Source organism: Lissotriton vulgaris, chromosome 2_1, assembly GCF_964263255.1.
Source record: "Lissotriton vulgaris chromosome 2_1, aLisVul1.2, whole genome shotgun sequence".
NCBI lineage: Eukaryota > Metazoa > Chordata > Amphibia > Caudata > Salamandridae > Lissotriton > Lissotriton vulgaris.
The window spans coordinates 1,846,672,962-1,846,691,242 of record NC_141687.1 but is presented as its reverse complement, the minus strand read 5'-3'; the positions used below and the strand labels follow the sequence as shown (position 1 = coordinate 1,846,691,242).

Sequence of the window (18,281 nt, the reverse complement as noted above, 5' to 3'; positions counted from 1 at the left end):
CGGGATGGCTGTGGTGAAGTCTGGAGCTGATGAGGCGTTCATCCAGGTTTCTGTTAGGAAGGCGACGTCTGGAGAGATGGTGTCTAGTAGATTCCAAAGGTCGATGGCATGTCTATGGACCGAGCGGGTGTTAAGCAGGATGCATTTAAGGTGGTTGGTGTCGGATCTCCGTTTGGTGTTTGTGGATGTGGAGTTGGTCTTGGTGCCGTCAAACTTGCAGGAGTTGCGTGTAAAGGGTCCATGGGTATGTCCAGGTGCGGCTTGGGCGCAATTGGGGAGACGGCCGGGGTTTAGTGCTAAGAGGGTGGAGGCGTCGTAGAACCGCTCCGATGAAGTGGAGCTTCTGAGAGGGACACAGGTGTGACTTTGGCACATTGATGGCACATTGATGGAGAACCCCAGCAAGTGCAGGAGATCGGCCGTAGTCTGAAGGTCGGTGACGACGGCCTGGGGCGAGGCCGCCTTCAACAATCTGTCATCGAGGTAGGGGAAGACTGACCACCGCCATCACTTTTGTGAACACCCGAGGGGCACTAGTAAGGCCGAAGGGGAGCACGGCAAACTGAAAATGCTCTTGGCCTACCGTGAACTGCAGGTAACGCCGGTCGGACGGCAGGACGGGGTTGTGAAAATATGCGTCCTGCAGGTCCAATGCTACCATCTAGTCTCCAGGGTTGAGGGCAGCCAAGAGTTGATCCAGAGTCAACATCTTGTTGGCGGAGGAAGCAGAAGTGATTGACGTCCCTGAGGTCCAAGATGGGGTGCAAGTCCCCTTTGTCCTTCTTGGGAACCAGAAAGTAGTAGGAGTAACAACCACGTCCTACTTCTCCCCAGGGACGCACTCAATGGCTCCCTTGGCCAAGAGGGCCATAACTTCCTGTTGGAGAAGCGCAAAGTGATCCCCCGACATGCGATGAAACCGTTGTGGCATGGCCGAGGGGGTACACTCGAAGGGGAGGGAGTAACCCCTCCTGACTAGTTGAAGCCCCCTCTTGTCAGAAGTGACAGAACCCCAATGGAGAAGGTGATGACAAATCCTGCCACCCACCGGCGTGGGTGCTCCAACCGAAGCTCAGACTAGGAAGGCTTCGAAGTGGACGTCGCGGGGGCCGAGGTGGACCTACCCTCATGCCGGCCCCCCAGAGCCACCCCGGAGGCCTCCATACCCACAGGCCTGCTGCGTTTGGTTCTGTGCAGGCTTCTGGTTAAACGAACAGGCAGGGGCGCCTCTGCCATGGCCACGAAAGGAATGAAAAGTAGACATTGCCGGGCGCGTGGTGGAAAGGCCTAAGGGCTTGGCTGTGGCCAGAGAGTCCTTAAATCGCTCCAGAGCAGTGTTGGCGTTATCGCCAAATGGGTGGGTGCCATCAAAAGGCATTTCCATGAGCGAGCCCTGGACGTCCAGGGAGAACCGGTGGACCGCAACCAGGCATGGCGACGAAGCGCCACTGACGTGGAAATCGCCCTACCGAGGGAGTCCACGGTGTCCAAGTCACAACGAATGGCAAACCTAGCCGAGTCCCTACCCTCAGCCTCAGCCTGAGACAACACAGTCTGGACCTCCTCCGGGCACTGAGGCAATACCTCAGCGACGGTATCCCACACTGTGTGTGAATAGCGGCCCAAAAGGCACGCAGTGTTCATTGACCCCAGCCCCAAGCTGGCCGAAGAGTACAATTGCTTACAGTCCTTATCCTGCGGAGCCGTGGGAAAAGCACTCTGCGATGTCGAGGCTTGAATGACTAAACTCTCCATTGTGGGATGAGTGGTCAGAAAGGCAGGGTCACCCGGCGCTGGACGATGACGCCTGGTGAAATTTTTATCTACAGGAGCCCCTGTGGCCGGCCACGACCAAGTGCCCAACAAGACCTCAGTGAGGGCATTGTTAAAGGGCACCAATGGCTCTGACAAAGTGGACGCCATCTGGAGCACCTCAGTGAGGAGATTAGTCTTAAGGGTCACAGTGGGGAGATTGAGGTTTAGGACCTCAGCTGCCCGATGGAGCACCACAGTATATGAGGCACCTTCCTCCAAAGTGGGTGGGGGAGAGGCAAACCCCGGATCAGAGGAGACGTCAAGACCGCCAGCATCCTCCAAATTGTCCATCCAGTCCTGCTCAGAATCACACTGACTAGCAAGAGGGTCCTCTGACCCCTCCCAATCATCCTGCGCCACCGGTGCAGTCGGCACAGGCCTCTGCGGCAGAGCAGGGATCGGGGAGGGAAGAAACAGCGCCAGCAACGGGGCCGGCCGGGGCCGCACCGGAGCCATGTCCCAATTTGGATCCCAGGTGGGGACAAAATCCTCTGAGAACCGGGGCAGAGGCGGAACCAGCGGTATCCACTGCGGCGCTGCCGACGGTAGCGCTGGGGACGGAGCCGGTAGCAAGGGACCTCTTGGCGCCATGGTCGGAGCCAGCGGCGCAGGATCCTGCGGCGCCGGGGCCGGAGCCCCTGGCTGCGCCAGGGCTAGATCCGCCAGAGGAGTCGACAGATCAGCAGGATCCTGACACGGGACCGTGGGGCCCGAAGGCGCACCGGCGGGAGCCCAAGGCCTAAACAGGCGGTCCACAGCAGTAAGGAATTCTTGCATTTGTGCGGGAGTTACCGACGGACCTGGGTAAGGCGGGTAGGCTGCAGGACTCCCTGTCCCCCTCGTCCGCATACCAGGACCGACGGGGGGCGTCGGAGAGCTAAAATGCTTCTTTGACTTTTTGTGTCGTATCTTACCCGAATCCGAGGGTGAAGACTTGGATTCCGAGGAGCGGTGATGACGGCTCTGCGAGCGGTCACGGGAACGACTGCTGGAGCCCGAACAGCGCAGGGACGAGCGCCAAACTTCAATCAAATTCCGGCACCGCTTCCACATGACCTTCGGGCCACAGCCCTACAGTCCAGACAGGACCGGGAGTCATGGTCGTGCTCCAGGCAGTAGAGACAGACATTGTGAGGGTCCACCACCGACATATTTCGGCGGCAGGTCCCGCAAGACTTAAAACCAGCCATCTTTACTCGCACCAGCGAAAACCAACACAAGACAAAAGTCTCAAAAAGAGAGTTAAAAAATGACTGAGGTGCGTGCTCTAACCGGATCTGCGCTTACTGGCGCGGAAAAAGAAAGAACTGACGTCAGTGCGCATGGGTGGCGCCTAAGTGGTCTCCATGACTTCATCTCAGCGCATAAGATGCCAGTGACGGACGCGGAGCCGCGCGACGCCAGCCATTGATGCGCAGGGGTACTGCTAGCAAAACTTTCCTGATCCAGTCTGACGCCTGGGAATATTCTAAGGTAAGGAATCTATCACTAACGTGTCTCTTTCAGATCTCAATGTTCCAGCTCATGTACTTGATTCTCGAAAAGGCTGCTCAGTTAAACGGGGAGCCCACCTTCTTCCCTGATTTCAGAGGCCCGTTATTATAACACTAACCTCAGCAACTGCACAGCCTTTCTTTATACCATCCTTGGGCACGCAAAGCTCCACTATCATGCCTTTGACCTCAGCTTCATCCTTTATCTTTGAGCATGCCACTGCTGTTTATTTTTCGTTGCATTAACTGTTTTGCAAGAATGCATAGCTACTGAATCAAAACCGTCCCCGCCTTCACCTCTCCTCAAAAGTCTTACAATATGCGTTACTATAATTTTCTCCTCAATACCTCCAAACATTTCCCGTATTTGGCCCTGTTAAGACTGCTGCCCTCGAATTACCAGTAGCTGGGGGTACCAGTACATGGGGACGGGGGTGAAATTAGCGAGGGATTACGAGTTCAGGCAGGCCAGCTCTGGCATACAATTACTCACCGCCATGTAAGCATTTGTTCCCACGTAGGTTTTGGCTATGGAATTCACCAACTAGAAGACAGAGAAAAGGAGATTTTAATACCATTCAATGCAGAATAATTAGCAAGTTCACTTGTGATTGTTTCCAAGCTAAATTAAGCTGGAAGCCCGGAGGCCTATTCTACTGTTATTGTGAATTGTTTATTAATGTCAAACAGTCTAAGAATACCTGCTTGTGCAATGTCATTTTTGATGCCCTGAAATGCCCACTGTTGTGCTTCTTGTCGAGCGAATCCCACTCCCTTCCTTAACAAGGACCTGACATTTTAAGTTTTAGTCTATTAGCACCCTGTAGGATCTTAACTTATCCTTGTCAGATGGGGTACTGGCATTAACTATGGCACTAATCAAACCGGTTTGGTTGATTTGACTCCCTCAGCAGATATGGAATATCTCACGTAGTCCAATCCATCTTCCAAAAACTTACACTTTTCATTATGTAGTGTGAGACCTACTTTGCCAATCTGGTCCCTACTGTCAACAAGATTACATTGTGCTCATGCACAGTGCACCCAAAGACCAAAATGTTATATTGTAGAAAAACTATGTTTTGGACATCCTTTAAGGTCCACATCTTGGTAAGCTGAAACACATTTGCAGAGCATGGCAATCCTAAAGGTAGTCTGGTAAATTGGAAGATGCCATTTTACGGTGGGAGGAGGTTTAGAATCTGCATGTAATTCAGCCTGATGATAGGAACTCATATCTAACTTCAAGGAATACATCCCACCCCTCAACAAGATCATCTTGATAAATGGCAGGGGGAAAAAGTCTGTCAGAATGTTTGATTTAAAGGCCTCAAGTCTAGAATCCGGTCAGCCTTCTTAGTCAATACAATCGGATAAAGCCATTCAATCACACTAGTGTTAACCATCTAGTGAAGCATACTTCTTGCTTCTCTAGAACCAGAATACTCCTAGGCTTGTTCTTTATGGACTCTATTCAAATTATGTTAGTGCTTCCACCCTTGTATTGCTGGCCCAAACTGCACTACATACACTTTGAACACATAGTCTTAAAATTAAAGCGCGTACCCAGACATTGGTGGCTATTTTGCTTAAATTTGTTATTTTAAGGTCTCCTCGCCGATGTTAAGCTTACTACCACAATCTTCTTTTCAGCCTGCACCTTGAAAAACATCTATTGGTATAGAGTACATGGTTGGAAGCCTTCTAAGCATAAGTGGAGGTGCCTTCTGCAAACAAAATTATTACACCTTAAGCCTAGACAGTTGGAGGGTGCATGCTTATTTTAGGCATTATTAACATAATGTTGCCCATAAAAATTGATTAAGACCTGAAAGAGAAAAACAAAGATACTGTATCCGAGAGTTTCATGTATCCAGAGGTTCTACTACCTTTACATATATTTCTATACGGTCAATGAAGAGTTTTCCTAAAATTAATATGTGTTTTCACACAACCTGTAAAGGAGTAGCACTGATTCCATCTGAAAGAACGAAGAGGACCCATGCTCAATTCACCATTTTATGGAAGAAAACCTTGAATTTACAATATGCTTTGATAAGCTGACTTTCAAAACTGTTGGTCATGGGGGGCTTACCTACACAAATGATTACTGCCGAAGGTTTGTAATCCGGTCATACTAGACAGTGGACCTCCATCATTCCTGTACCACCCGTTCTGAAGGGACATGTACATGCTATGGATCAATGATCCCTGGAGACTAGTGGGGGGTCTTATTAAGTCCTCATATAAAGGGATAAAACGCTAAAAGAAGCAGTCATCCCTATTCTAACAAGCTCCATTCACTCATATTAGCCTTAGTCTGCTCAGATCACACCCTCGTATCTCTGGTCATTCTCAGACTTATACAGTATACTGGAACCCCTGATAATACGGCATAAAACCAATCCTTATTTTTCAATGAAATAACTCTTTATGTGACATTTGCATGCATGTGATAACTAATTGCATTTAGTATGTCTGGCTCGGCCTTCAAACCAACCTCCTTTGAGCAGAGCCTAGACTTCTTGACCAAGCTAGCCAGGAGATTCAAGGAGGCTTCTGGTGCCCACCCAGGACCCTGCTCAGTAGGAAACACGTGCAGTCTCACCTCTGATACTGCCAAGTGATTCATGCATCTACAACATCTGGGAAGAAGCCTGACATGGATATGCTGGAAATGTGGCCTAGTTCTTCCCTGGTGCTTACAACTATCCTTTCTGTAACATGGATCAAGTTTGCCTTTGTAGATCACCATCTATTCTGATTGCCTCTTTAATGGTGCGGTGCTTAGTGAAAAAATTAATAGAGTGTGAGAACATTGTGCAGAGCTGGAGTTGGACACTAGGACGCGAAGATCAGGGGTGTTTCGAAGGCATGCTTTTAGGCCACTAGGCTGGAGAGACCATGGCCTTGACATATCACTTGAGAAAGGTGACATCAGACAGCTCAAATTACACCAACGGATGCCACCTTCTGTGTAGTTAAGAGAAGCCATAATCAAATTCTCAAAAATAACGCACAGCGGAGGCACTTCAAAATGATCAATTGCCGTGATAATCAAACACAGCAGGTGGACAGGTGTCTCTCTCATCTTGGACATCTAGGACCCTAACATACTAAGAAATTGGAGAACTGGTGAACATGTCTGCGTGGTTGGATTCAGGCCACCGCAAAACCACAAGGTCGCAGGCGCTTGGTAACAGCCCTTTCTACGCATGGACTTGTTCCACGTGCCCCCTGCTGTGGAGTCTAGGCGCTCTAGTGTGGTGCAAATCTTCATCAGCAGGCACTTTACTGCTGGGGCCTCTGCCAGCTTTGATCGTGGATGACGCGTGCCACGAGGAGGCGGTCCGTGGAGAGCGACAGATTTTGACACCTCAGAACGCGATGGTGACCTTGTCTTTGAGACTTGTATTTGGCAGCAAGGGAAGGGGCTGAAATTCAAATCGACACCGCATAAAGCTCCGGGGTCAGAGTCCGCGGGGACGCCTCCAAATGGAAATTAATTACAATTTGTGCTGTGCTTTGCAGGGGCCTCACTGCCATTGTTGCGCCGGATATTCATTTTTATTTTGTAATAATTTTTTTGTGCACGCCGGTTGGGGTCCCTAGGCGAGACTTCCCCCCAGCCCATTCTGCTGCCCTCACTTTTGTTCGGCCAAAGTACTTTCCCAGCACAGCTGCATACCAATGAGGCCTTCTATTTGTGGGTAGTAATTACAATACACGCGCTTTCTGCTGGCATTGAGCGAGCAGCCATTCTGTGCTGCGCCCAGGAGAATGGTCGGCATGGAAAGGAAGCTGGCGGTCTCTGCTGACGACAGGTGAATGGAGGGGCTGGGGTCCACCTGCCCCTTTCTGACCTCTGTACCCTCGCCCGCCCCCTCCCTCCCCCCACCTACTGAGCTGTGCATTTTATAGACGATAGAAGACAGAACATAAATAAATACAACGTCGTGGAAGTACCTGTGTGCTGACTCCGAAATCACAGAGTTTCACCTGGCCCCTGGTGTCCACCAGCATGTTGGAGGGTTTCACATCTGCGAGAGAAGACAAAAGGTGCAAGCACTGTCAATCACGCGCACATGTTTATCATGAAGCAAACGGTACGTGTAGCATGGGAGCGCAGCAGCACGCAGCAGGGCGCGTGGCACTTTCATAGTGCTGCACTGTGCCTCGCGCCCTTTAGGAACATACAGGAGGCGCCCTCTGAATGCGGGCTCTCTGAACACATATAGGGCGGAGTAGGCTTTGTCCTTACAAACAAACGCCGTCTCTTCCTCCCTCTTTCCCTACCCCGTTGCTTGTCGTTTTCACCTCCCTCTTTCTCTACTAGTCATTACATTACATTATTACATTAGTTATTTGTTGAGCGCGCAACTCACCCTGGGGCATCTTGGCGCTGACTAGTCATCCACCCTAAATGTATATCACTTAAATCTGAGGTGGGTCAGTTGGTGATGTGCACAGAGAGAGAGTGCATCATCAAGCTTCGATTGTGTAAACCCAACCCATGTTTACATTCTACCAAGGTTAGTTTGGGTTTTCCTCTCATTCATCAACTTCTATTAAGTAAGAGCCACATGTTTAGATGACAGTAGTTGTGCATGCTGCCGATTACAGAAAGGTATTTCAGAGCTGAGGTTCAAGCCCTTAAATGGTCCACGCCATTGACTGCACCCTCCCCATGGCCTCCCAGACCCCACACTGGCATCCCTTAAGGGCATCCTACCCATCACAGCATGTCTCACCCAGTGCTAAAAGAAGTATGAATGATCAAATCACCCCCATCCTGATGAAACTCCATTGGTGTCACAAGTGAACATAGGAGAAAATGTATTGACCTTTGAAGAGACCGGGTCAGCAGTCCAATAATATACCCTCCTCCCGCTTTCCTGGTCAACCCACAGCAGTGAAAAGAAGAAAAAGCAAACACATAAAGCCGCATCCTCTAAATGTTGGCCCGTATCACGTCGGATGACTCTTCGCCGCCCCCAGTGTTCATGGTGCCCTGAGAGTGCGCCTAGTGTAGGCCTTCCATAAAGTCAGAGATCACATGTAACCTTCCGCTGCGGCGCAGAAAGGGATTCTTTAGTGGTCAGTGGGGCTTGGGGCTAAAAAGAGAGAGTCATTGGTCTGGACTGCGAGGCTGAGGGTGCACGTTAAATAAGGATATATATATTCATGCCATGGGGACGGCGGTTTAAGGACTAATGTGTTGAACGTGATTAGTCCATTTTAATTAACCAAGTAATACCGTTGCGTATGCATCAGTCATGGAAGTAAGATCATTTCACGTTATAATAATCATTTCCCTGTCAGACTTTGCTAACTTATAGCCAACCTGAAAGAATATTTCATATTGTACCAGCCACCAGTTAACTGCGAAGCAAAGCAGGCGCTACTTGTATACCAGACACCCTACACCACTCGCAGTGACGCTCAGCAAACTCAATGTGACATTTAATACGACAGAAGTCCCATCACTTGCAGAACCTATAACCGATTAACCAGCGGAAGGAGGCACCATCAGCAGAGTAAAGCAGTGTAAAGCACTATAGTATATCTTTTACCACGGGAGACGACAAATGTGGACAATTCCTTTGCTATTAATGTAAGATGACAGAGTATGGAACGACATCCCCGTATCCACCAGGACTGCCACTACTTTGCTGCGATTTAAGAAAGAGCTGAAGACACCCATTTGTTAAACAACAACACATATTTATGATGCACTAACAGTCCACGTTTCCAGTTAGAAAACAGCTGCCCTCCAATCACACGCCGGCTGTCTCTCTCCCTTGGATTGGTGCACCAGTCACACATGCATCCATGGCGTCTTGAATGGCATAAATTCACCATGGGCTCATGGTATGTTCTTTAGCACCAGTGTGAGGTGGTAGCAACATAACCTCAGATAATCTGCGCTGTTTATGATGTCTCCGATTACCAGTGTGGGATCGGCTGTAGTGCACCATTAATTAATCGGCACTGCTTGTGATGTCTCATTATTGCCAGGGTGTGATGCCGTTTTATAGATCACAAGTTAATTACTCGCACTGGATATTGTAGGAATATTCATAGCGAGGGATCGCTTCTCTGCTGATGCAGACAGAAGACCCTTTTGTAACTGGCACCCACGTGGCAGGTTATATTAAAAGGATCTTTAATCCTGCTCCTCTGAACAGGCCTCTCAAAGATCGAAAGGGTTAAAACAACATCCACGCCATTTGTATCAAGTGTATTTTGATTCGGGGCATTTTGTCTTAATGTCAATTACGCCCGACTTTAATTGAATGCAAATTGTGCGTATATGTCTCTGTACTGCTGAGTGACCGCTTTCGGTGCGCGCGGAGCCCGAGGGGGGCGCCGCGCGCCTGCCGTCTGCGCGGCCTATGAATAATATGAGCACAGCCATAACTCCAGCATTAACCCCTATTCATTACGTCTAATTGTCTTATGAAAATGTGTCAGCGGCGGGAGTGAGCGGCGTGTCCTCCTGCACTGTACTCTAATGAGCCGAACAGCAGGTACAATTAAATATGACAATAATTCTGACGGGCAGCATCAGAAATGTATCCACAAGCAACATGGTGGCGCGAGGGGGAGGTAGCAGGCCAGACCGACAGCGGCAGGACCGGACCAGCCTGCCCAGCTCCCCTGAACCTCCAATGCCCGTTTATAGCTCGTGTCTATTTTGACATCTCCAGAGGGTGACCTCGGGTCACACAATACGACATGGGCTGGGCCTCCTTCATTGGGAAACCCTTTCCCAGCTCTTGAGTGCATGTCACCCGGGGCAGGAGTCACTGTTGTCTTCTGCCAATGTCGATCTCTCAATGACCACTAGGAGGCACTGCTGTACATCTCCATCTGCCCCAGTCAACACTTTAGCTAAAACTGTTCTCTAACCAAACGCTAGGTGTCACTGCTCTCCTGATACAGAACCCTTCTTGTAAGGACCGCGGTACTGTCCCTGGAAACCGGGTCTCGGTGCTGACTATATTTCAGCTAATCCCACAGGCTGACTGTGCCCTGGAATCTCCATATTAATTACCTCTTGCACTCTGTAGGGGTTAAGTAGGGTGGCAGCCTCATTCCATGTCAGTTCAGACACATTTTTCACTTCAAGACTTTTCACCTGAAAATGATTGCTATCAGGTGCGTTGCTTTAGGTTAAGGATGCAAATCATCATTACCATACCCAGATTACAATATTTAGGATGCACTGGTTGCCTCATAAAACTGTCCACAGTGACAAGAAGCGAGGTGGCCACGGTGGGGTGAGGCTCTGTCCAGAGGGTACTCTGGAGGGTTCCTCTCCACAAGATATCGACTATTTCCATACTGTGACTTGACACTTGGCGTTACTACTGCACCAGTTGGTCTGTAGTCCTCTAGATCTAACCCCAAGCCATACTCTGACTGGCCACAGGGTGTCACTGTTATAGCATTGTCTAATGACCCTGCCCATGACCCGAGACAATGCTGCAATACAGCTGGCCACTGTGTCACTGCTGGAAGCCTCAGATATTTTGTATGGTTAGTGCAGATTAGATGTTCTACGTGCATAGATTCAGTGTGGTATGTCCAACATCTCTGCTAATTTGAGTCATTGCATGGACTGGGATCTCTCTGCTCTCACCCTCCAGGGTGTCACTGCTGTTGTAGTCGTGGACTGCCTCAGCAAGTCACCGGCTAGTGACATATTTTGACTGGTTGCGCTGCAGTATTTATTGAAGTCTGCCCACCCTGGATTTTTCTAAAGACAGTGGTCCCTAGACAAGGAGTAATGTGAGCAAACAATAAATATAGACCCAATCAGTACTATATTTTTACCGCTATCCAGCCGGACACAGAGGTATTTTAATATGCAGATAGGTAAATAAACAATAAATATAACACAGGACGATTTAAAGTGGGACAAATGCCTGCATCCAACCTCACATAACATAAAACAAAACAGAAAGGCTCAGGCAGAGTGAATTGTTTGCATGGGAAAGTTTTTGGAATGAAACAGATTATAGTAGGGACACCATTACACATAATTAGTCTTAAATAGCAAAGTGTATATGGTGTACAACAAGTCGAAGGCGTTTCAATCCTTATAGAAGATAGAGGATCATCATCAGGACATTATTAATATTATGCCTGTATACATTTGCCTGTAATACCTAAAAACCATAGGGAGAAAACATAAGAATGAGGAAAAAGAAAACAAGAAAAATAAAGAATAAAGCATTAGCTCGGGCAGAGAGCAGTTTAAAAACAGTTAGAGTGTTGTTGAGGACACCCTCTATGTCAGAACGACATGAAAGATATGCTTGTGAGTAAAGTAGAACCAAGAGAGGATCTAGGAACGTACAGTTCAGCAAGGATGTGTTGGACCAAGAGTCCTATTATCTGAATACGCAAAGCGAGCAACTCAAAATAACCGCGTGTGATGATAAATTGCGCAAACCGGTAGAGGACTAGACGCCTGGTGATAAAAAACGTGAAGCTATCAAAGAGCTGGTAACTTGCTGATGGCACAAGCACATGCGGCAAAGGAGAAACAGGGAGGATTAAGGCGCAATGTGCAAAAACATGCTGGTAGTGAGGCACGTGTGAACTATTGTGCAAGATAGTAGAAGAGATGAAGTAACAAAAGTACCCAGTTTCAGGTCAGGGTGACTTGGAAGTGTGTTGTCCAAGGCGAGGACCGATTGGGAGTCCGAGACGGGTGCGTGGGGGATGAGGGTTATGGAAAAACCTCACGTAATGGTTGGGTCACAATCGACCTAGGGGATGCCGGCAAGGTGGTAGGTTAAATAGTCAAGGGACTAATTGGTTGGTAGGGTCATGCGATATGATTAGGAGAGTAACATGGTAGCGTATAGGAGGCAGCCATCTTGGAGTGGCAAGTAAGAGAGAAAGAGAGATACAGCTAAAGTGCTTGAGAGTGTGACAGATGCGGTGGATTTTGTGCTAGATAATCCTTGGAAGAGACCACAGCAGTTTTTTCAATCAGAAATACCCAGGAGCCACATTCGTACCACTCTCTGTTCCCAGAACGTTAGCCAGTGGCAGACTTTGGCTGGCCACTGGGTATGGCGGTTACCCCCGCACTGCTTTACTCAACAACATACCCCGATTGGGCCCCTGGAGTCACAGCTCCTGCCCAGAGAACCCTGTATACTGACCGTGCTCTGAGTGTCACCGCTACCCCAGCTCATACTATTCCCTGACTGGCCACTGGGGGTCCTTACTGCATTGGGGCCTGCCTTCCACTCTTCCTGAGAACCTTAGCGGTTCCAACCCTCACTACCGGGAGTATAGAAAGTGCCTCTTACAAGATCCACCAGATAGATCACTTCCCCTAGCAGATCCCTACACTCCCTGGTCGTCACTACCTCTACCAGTCCTGCACCCTCCATGGCACTAGGAGCTATATATTTCCCAGTGCCTTCCCCAAGGGGCCTCTGAGGTGCAGGGCCAGTCACGGTGAGTTCAGTAGATAGAAATGATAGTTTTAATTGAATGTATGTATGCAGTTTTATTAAGCGCGTGCCATAACATGGAGTGTCAGCTAGATGTACATGAGGGACCTACAATACAATAAGCAGCTGCGAGAAAATATACAGCAATATATGTATTTTTGACAGTAGCTAGTCTCTGCTCTTAGATGTTTGTTGAATTAGGGGATTATCGCTGAAGATCAAATTGTTTCGCCCCCACTTCCCCGCGAACAATGTCCACAATTGACCAAAGGCGCCAAACCCTAGAAAACGGTACATTAGCTGATGTCGTGTTCATCTTAGCTTATGACCAGTCTCCAAAAACACATTCACACATACTATGTGCATTGCTGGTACAGCATCTGTACACAAGAGGCGTCTGTGGAAGGTAAACACTTGCTCTTCAAAGACCCACAGTCAGGCCTGCCCAGGTGCTCAAGTGAGCAGCCGCCACCTGAGGGATAGTGGGGTCAGGGAAAGACCCCAGAGCACAGGTCGCACCAGAGAAGCAGCTCCCTGATCACTCAAGGTATTGGCAGCGCAGCCCCGGGGAACCTAACCTTGTAAATGGGATATCACGTAAGCGGGCACCAGGGACATGAGAACAATGTGTGACGAAAAGAGGTGAAAAGGCTATAGAGGAGGAAAGAAAGACGAACGTTAAAGAAATTAAGAAGCGAAAAAGGGTGAGAAAATAATGGGGAGGAATGGTAGCGAGGGAATCGAGACAAAAAGAATGCGGGAGAGTAAAAAAAAAAAAAATTGTAAAGAGAGCAAAGAACCAGAGGAGAGGGTGACCTGAGGGACGAGAGAGCATAGAAAGGACTTCAATACAGGAAAGAACAGGGGGAAGATACGAATGGGGGGGAGGGATAGTAGGATCGGGAACAAAGAGGGTCTGTGAATAGTGGAGAGACTGGAAAAAGCGGAGCAGAGGAAGAGGATAGACCAAGCTAGTCATATTAAGTATACATTTTTTTGTGCTAATGAAAACCATAAAAACTATAGGAAAATACTGTCTATCACCTCTATAGGAAAATACACTTCAAATACAACCTCTCTATCCGAGGAACCAGAGAATGGAAGGAGAATAGAAACAAGCAACGGCAAAGCCCATAGGTCTGGCACTGGCTTTGCAATGCTTTTTGTAAATCTTTATTCCATAAAAAATAAAAATAAAATGATCACCCATCTTCGAGTCCAAATACGGCCAGCAATGCATGTAGTGCCCAGTAGCAGTGTCTAACGAGAGAGCGAGCAAGAGACAGAGCGGGTGTATGCGTGTGTGTGTGTGTGTGTGTGTGTGTATGTGTATATATATATATATATATATATATATATATATATATATATATATATATATATATATACACACACATCTCCTAATAGAGGTTGCCAATAGGTAGTTATAGTTAGGACCTAGTTTCCACAGGAAAAGAGTTTATTGACTTGTCTATATATTTGTAGCTGGTTGATGAAGCTTCATGAAATTTTCACACAAAAAAGTGTGCCCGTGGGTCTTATTGTGCATGGAAAGTTTCGGGGTGATCCGTCAAGTGGGGGCAGAGAAAAAAAGGGGGGTTAACAAAAAGTGTGTTTCCCATGTTAATTCCCATAGGGATTTTAGATATGACTAGAGCCCGAATGCTAGATTTAGGTCCAGAAAGCGACCTCTTTGTGATTTGGACAAAATCCGTTCAGTAAATTTCGAGATATTAAAGAAAATTCAAATTTGTGTATCTATGGCCACAAAGCCTTGGCGAATAATTCGTGATGCGAATACGTGCACCAACAGCAATGCTGTGATTGGCTGTCCATGACCTATGTAGAAAGTTGAGATCGCCATTTTAAATAACAGGACACAGTCACGGGGCCCCCAAAATAAAGATTGGAAAATATACAAGGGGTTAGGGGAGAAGTACCCTGACCCCAAGGGTGTAATAAAGAGGTCTTTGAGGGACCCCTTATGTGAACAAGACATCAAATAACTGTTTTTTCTACGTACAATATTTGCGAAGTCGTCGCGATGCTCAGCATGGCCCCCCATGTAACTTCATGACGTGTTCACGAATATTGCAGAAAAAATTTAATACATTCATATACTCACTCAGCTACTATTGTACTCACACACAAACCCATTCAGCCACTATTGTGTTCAAACAGAGACCCACTCACACTGTTACACCCACTCAAAGACTCATGCACCCACTCAGACAATTATACCCCCAGTCAGACACTCATTCACCAACTCACAGACCCACAAAGAGACACACACCCACTCAGAGATTCACACACCCATTCACACACACTTATACACTCACACACCCACTCACACATCCACTCAGAAACACCCACCCACTCACAAACTCATTCAGAGATACATGCACTCACTCACAGATCCACTGAGAGACTCACTTAACCACTCAGACACTCACACACCCAGTACCAGGTAAGCTTCAAGTGGTTATGAATGATGCTACAAAACTACTGTTCAAGCTACCAAGATGGGTGCATGCCACACCACTGCTGCAACAATTGTATTGGCTGCCAGTCAAAGAGAGGGCCAGGTTTAAAGACCTGTGTACTGCTCACAACACCAGCCTATATTGAGGAGCAGCTGAGCTACTATGTGCCTGGACAGGGTCTGTCCTCCTCTGAGGCGATTTTGTTGGCCTGCCCACGCTTTAATACAAATTACTTGGGCGGTTGGACTTTTTCAGTTCTTATACCACAGATCTGGAATGGATCACCTGAAAGTTTGAGGTGGGAAACCACTCTCCTCCCCTTTCGAAAAGGACAGAAAACCTTATTTGAACAGGATTTTGGAAGAGAATGACTTTCTCATCAAATTAATACCTGCTGCAACATGGTATCATAACCCTTAGCTAAGGGCCAAGAGACCTGTGGTATTTGGGGTATATAAGTGGTAATAACGGAACAGACTCACTCACACCCATACTCACAGACCCACTAAATCGCTCACACACGCTGGCCTTTTGAGCTAAAAAACCCAGGTGGGTCATGGACCCCTTGTTGTGTATTATTTCTTTAGGGGGAGGGGGGCATGTGATCCCCTTCCTAAGCTTCTGGGAGGTCCCGGGGACCCAATCTGCTGGGGCAGATGAGTAAAAAAGAGGAAGGGGCATTCCCTCACAGATCCACTGAGAGACTCACTTAACCACTCAGACACTCACACACCCAGTACCAGGTAAGCTTCTGTTAAAGGCCCCAGGGGGTGGGGTCCCAATCACCCCTTCTGGCTGAGGCGGGCGCATGCCCCCCCCTCTCCCGTTTACAAATATTATTTGATCCAGTGGATTGGGTAGCTCAAAAAAACAAACGTCCCGGTCGTACATGGTTTGCGGCTGGCATCCTGGGGGGTAGGGAGGGGGGGGGGGGGGGGGTTGGCTGCAGGGCCAGTAACAATTCATGCCCTCGCAGTTCACTGCTAATTATCCAACATATTACATCACTCATTGTAAATATGTCCTTTATTGAAATCACAGGAGAAAATACAATGACATTAGTACATCATGGTTTCGGTCACATCCTGAGGATGTCTGTCATAGTAGCAGGTGCATCACAATTAGCGAGTTGGGTCGTAACACGTAGTTCGGCAATTGCGTGTGGTGACCATTCCCTCCGATTCAGTACAGCGGCATTTTTGCACAATAAAGAAACATGCGGAGTTAACAATTAAACAATGCAGAACAGGGGTGCAAAAAAAAATATATATACATGGAAAAGAGAGAAAAGAGGAGAAAAAAAAAGGGAAGGAGTGCTAGTGGTCGGGAGTTTGGGTGTGCGTCCGGTCGTGTTCTTCGCTCTTGGTGTGTGTGTGGCCGCAGGTCGGCGCTAACCAGTGTGCCGCCCGAGCTCGGGCGTCTCGAAGCATTGTTGGTGAGGTTTCGCCAGCATTGGGGGGGGGTGGGTCCGGAGGGGGCCTGTGGTGTGGGGCGCATGGTGGGAGTGTGGCTCCATGCGGGTTCGCCCCGTGCCAGTTATGTCGTGCCTGCGTCAGTGGGCGCTGCGGAGACGCCAGGGGCCTGGGTGGGTGGGTCGCTGCCATGAGTGGTGACGGCATGGTGCGTAGTCGGCGACGCAGTAGGGTCCGACCGGGTGTTTTTGTGCAGGGAGCCCAGCATCGTGTCACACAGGTCTGCGATCGGGAATTTCCGCAGACCCGCAGTCTCCTCATTGCGCAAAACGGCGCTCTCTGCTTTCGCCCAGTTGTCTAGGGAGGCTCGCCAGTGCGTCAACTGAGGGGGGGTGGACCGCTTCCAATTTTTCGTGATTAGCCGTTTAGCTGTGATTAGGCCCAGGTCCCAGAAGCGTGAGGGGACTTTGTTGTGTTTGGTTCTCTTGTAAACACCCAGAATGCACGCCTCACACGTGTGCGGAATTTTCTGATCGGTGCAGTGTTCCAGTGTTTGTATCAGTGCCTGCCAGTAAGTCTGGAGGTGTGGACAGCTCCAGAGCATGTGTAGGATATCTGCGCCTGCCAGTGTGCATCTCGGGCAGTTAGCCGTGGCCCCGGGAAGTATGAGTTGATTTTGTCTGGGGATAGGTATGCGCGATGCAGGATGTAGAATTGTATGATCTTGAATCGCGCGTTGCGTGGAATGTTCCTCGGGCCCGCTAGCACCATTTCCCACTCCTTCTCCGTCCAATCCCTGCCCCTGTCTGCTACCCACTTGTCTTTCAATGGCTGTAGGCTGTGTTGTGTGTGCGATAGCAATGCGTATGTCAGCCAATGCACCACGTGCGTGCCGTTCCCCATAACATGGAGGTGTTGTATTAGTTGGTGTGTGGGTGGTTCTTCCGCTATTGATCCCCACCTACGTGAGTAAGTCAGTACTATGGAGGTGTGCAGCAGAAATTGCCCCACTGGTAGGCCAGTGTCTTCCGCTAGTGTTGCAAACGGAAGCAGTGCGCCGTCGGCATACAGATCTGCCATGGTGTCTATTCCTGTACGTGACCAATGCTCAAGCGCTGCGTCTGAGACGTTAGTGGAGGCCGTGGGTGTGCCGAGAAGCGGCAGGGCTGGGGCGTATGGCTTTACATGTTTAGTGAGCTTCAGGCTCCTGTTGTAGCATTTGACCGCGACTGCCACGTGCAGTTGTGTCGCCCTCCTGCTGGGCGCCAAGGGGTGGAAGAGGGAGTGAATCTGGGCGTGTGTTAGCATGTCCCCGGCCGTGGCCGTGTCAGGCAGGTGCTTGCCCGCCAGCCAGGCCGTCACCCACTGCAACTGCGCCGCCAGGTAGTAGAGTTCTAGGTTTGGGACAGCGAGTCCCCCGTCGGCTACAGGGCCGTAGAGTTTCCTCAAGGCCACTCTAGGTCTCCCGGCATTCCATATCAGGTCCCTGAGCATGGATTCCAGCTCCCTGAATGTGCGAGTCCGGACATACGTAGGGATATTGGCAAAATAGTACAAAAGTCTAGGTAGGACGATCATCTTCGAGAACGTCACCCTACT

General features: G+C 48.9%; 1 protein-coding gene across 2 annotated transcripts in view; it reads right to left on the bottom strand.

The window, feature by feature from the left end:
* The window catches only part of MAP2K5 (mitogen-activated protein kinase kinase 5), a 1,222,966-nt gene that overhangs the window by 450,533 nt on the left and 754,152 nt on the right, over positions 1–18,281 (bottom strand). For both annotated transcript variants that reach the window (XM_086958013.1, XM_086958012.1), the window contains exons 14-15: positions 7,275–7,348; positions 3,802–3,852 (exon numbers count right to left, since the gene is read on the bottom strand). In XM_086958013.1, coding sequence (XP_086814139.1) covers positions 3,802–3,852; positions 7,275–7,348 — 125 coding nt within the window. The remainder of the gene's footprint in view (positions 1–3,801; positions 3,853–7,274; positions 7,349–18,281) is intronic.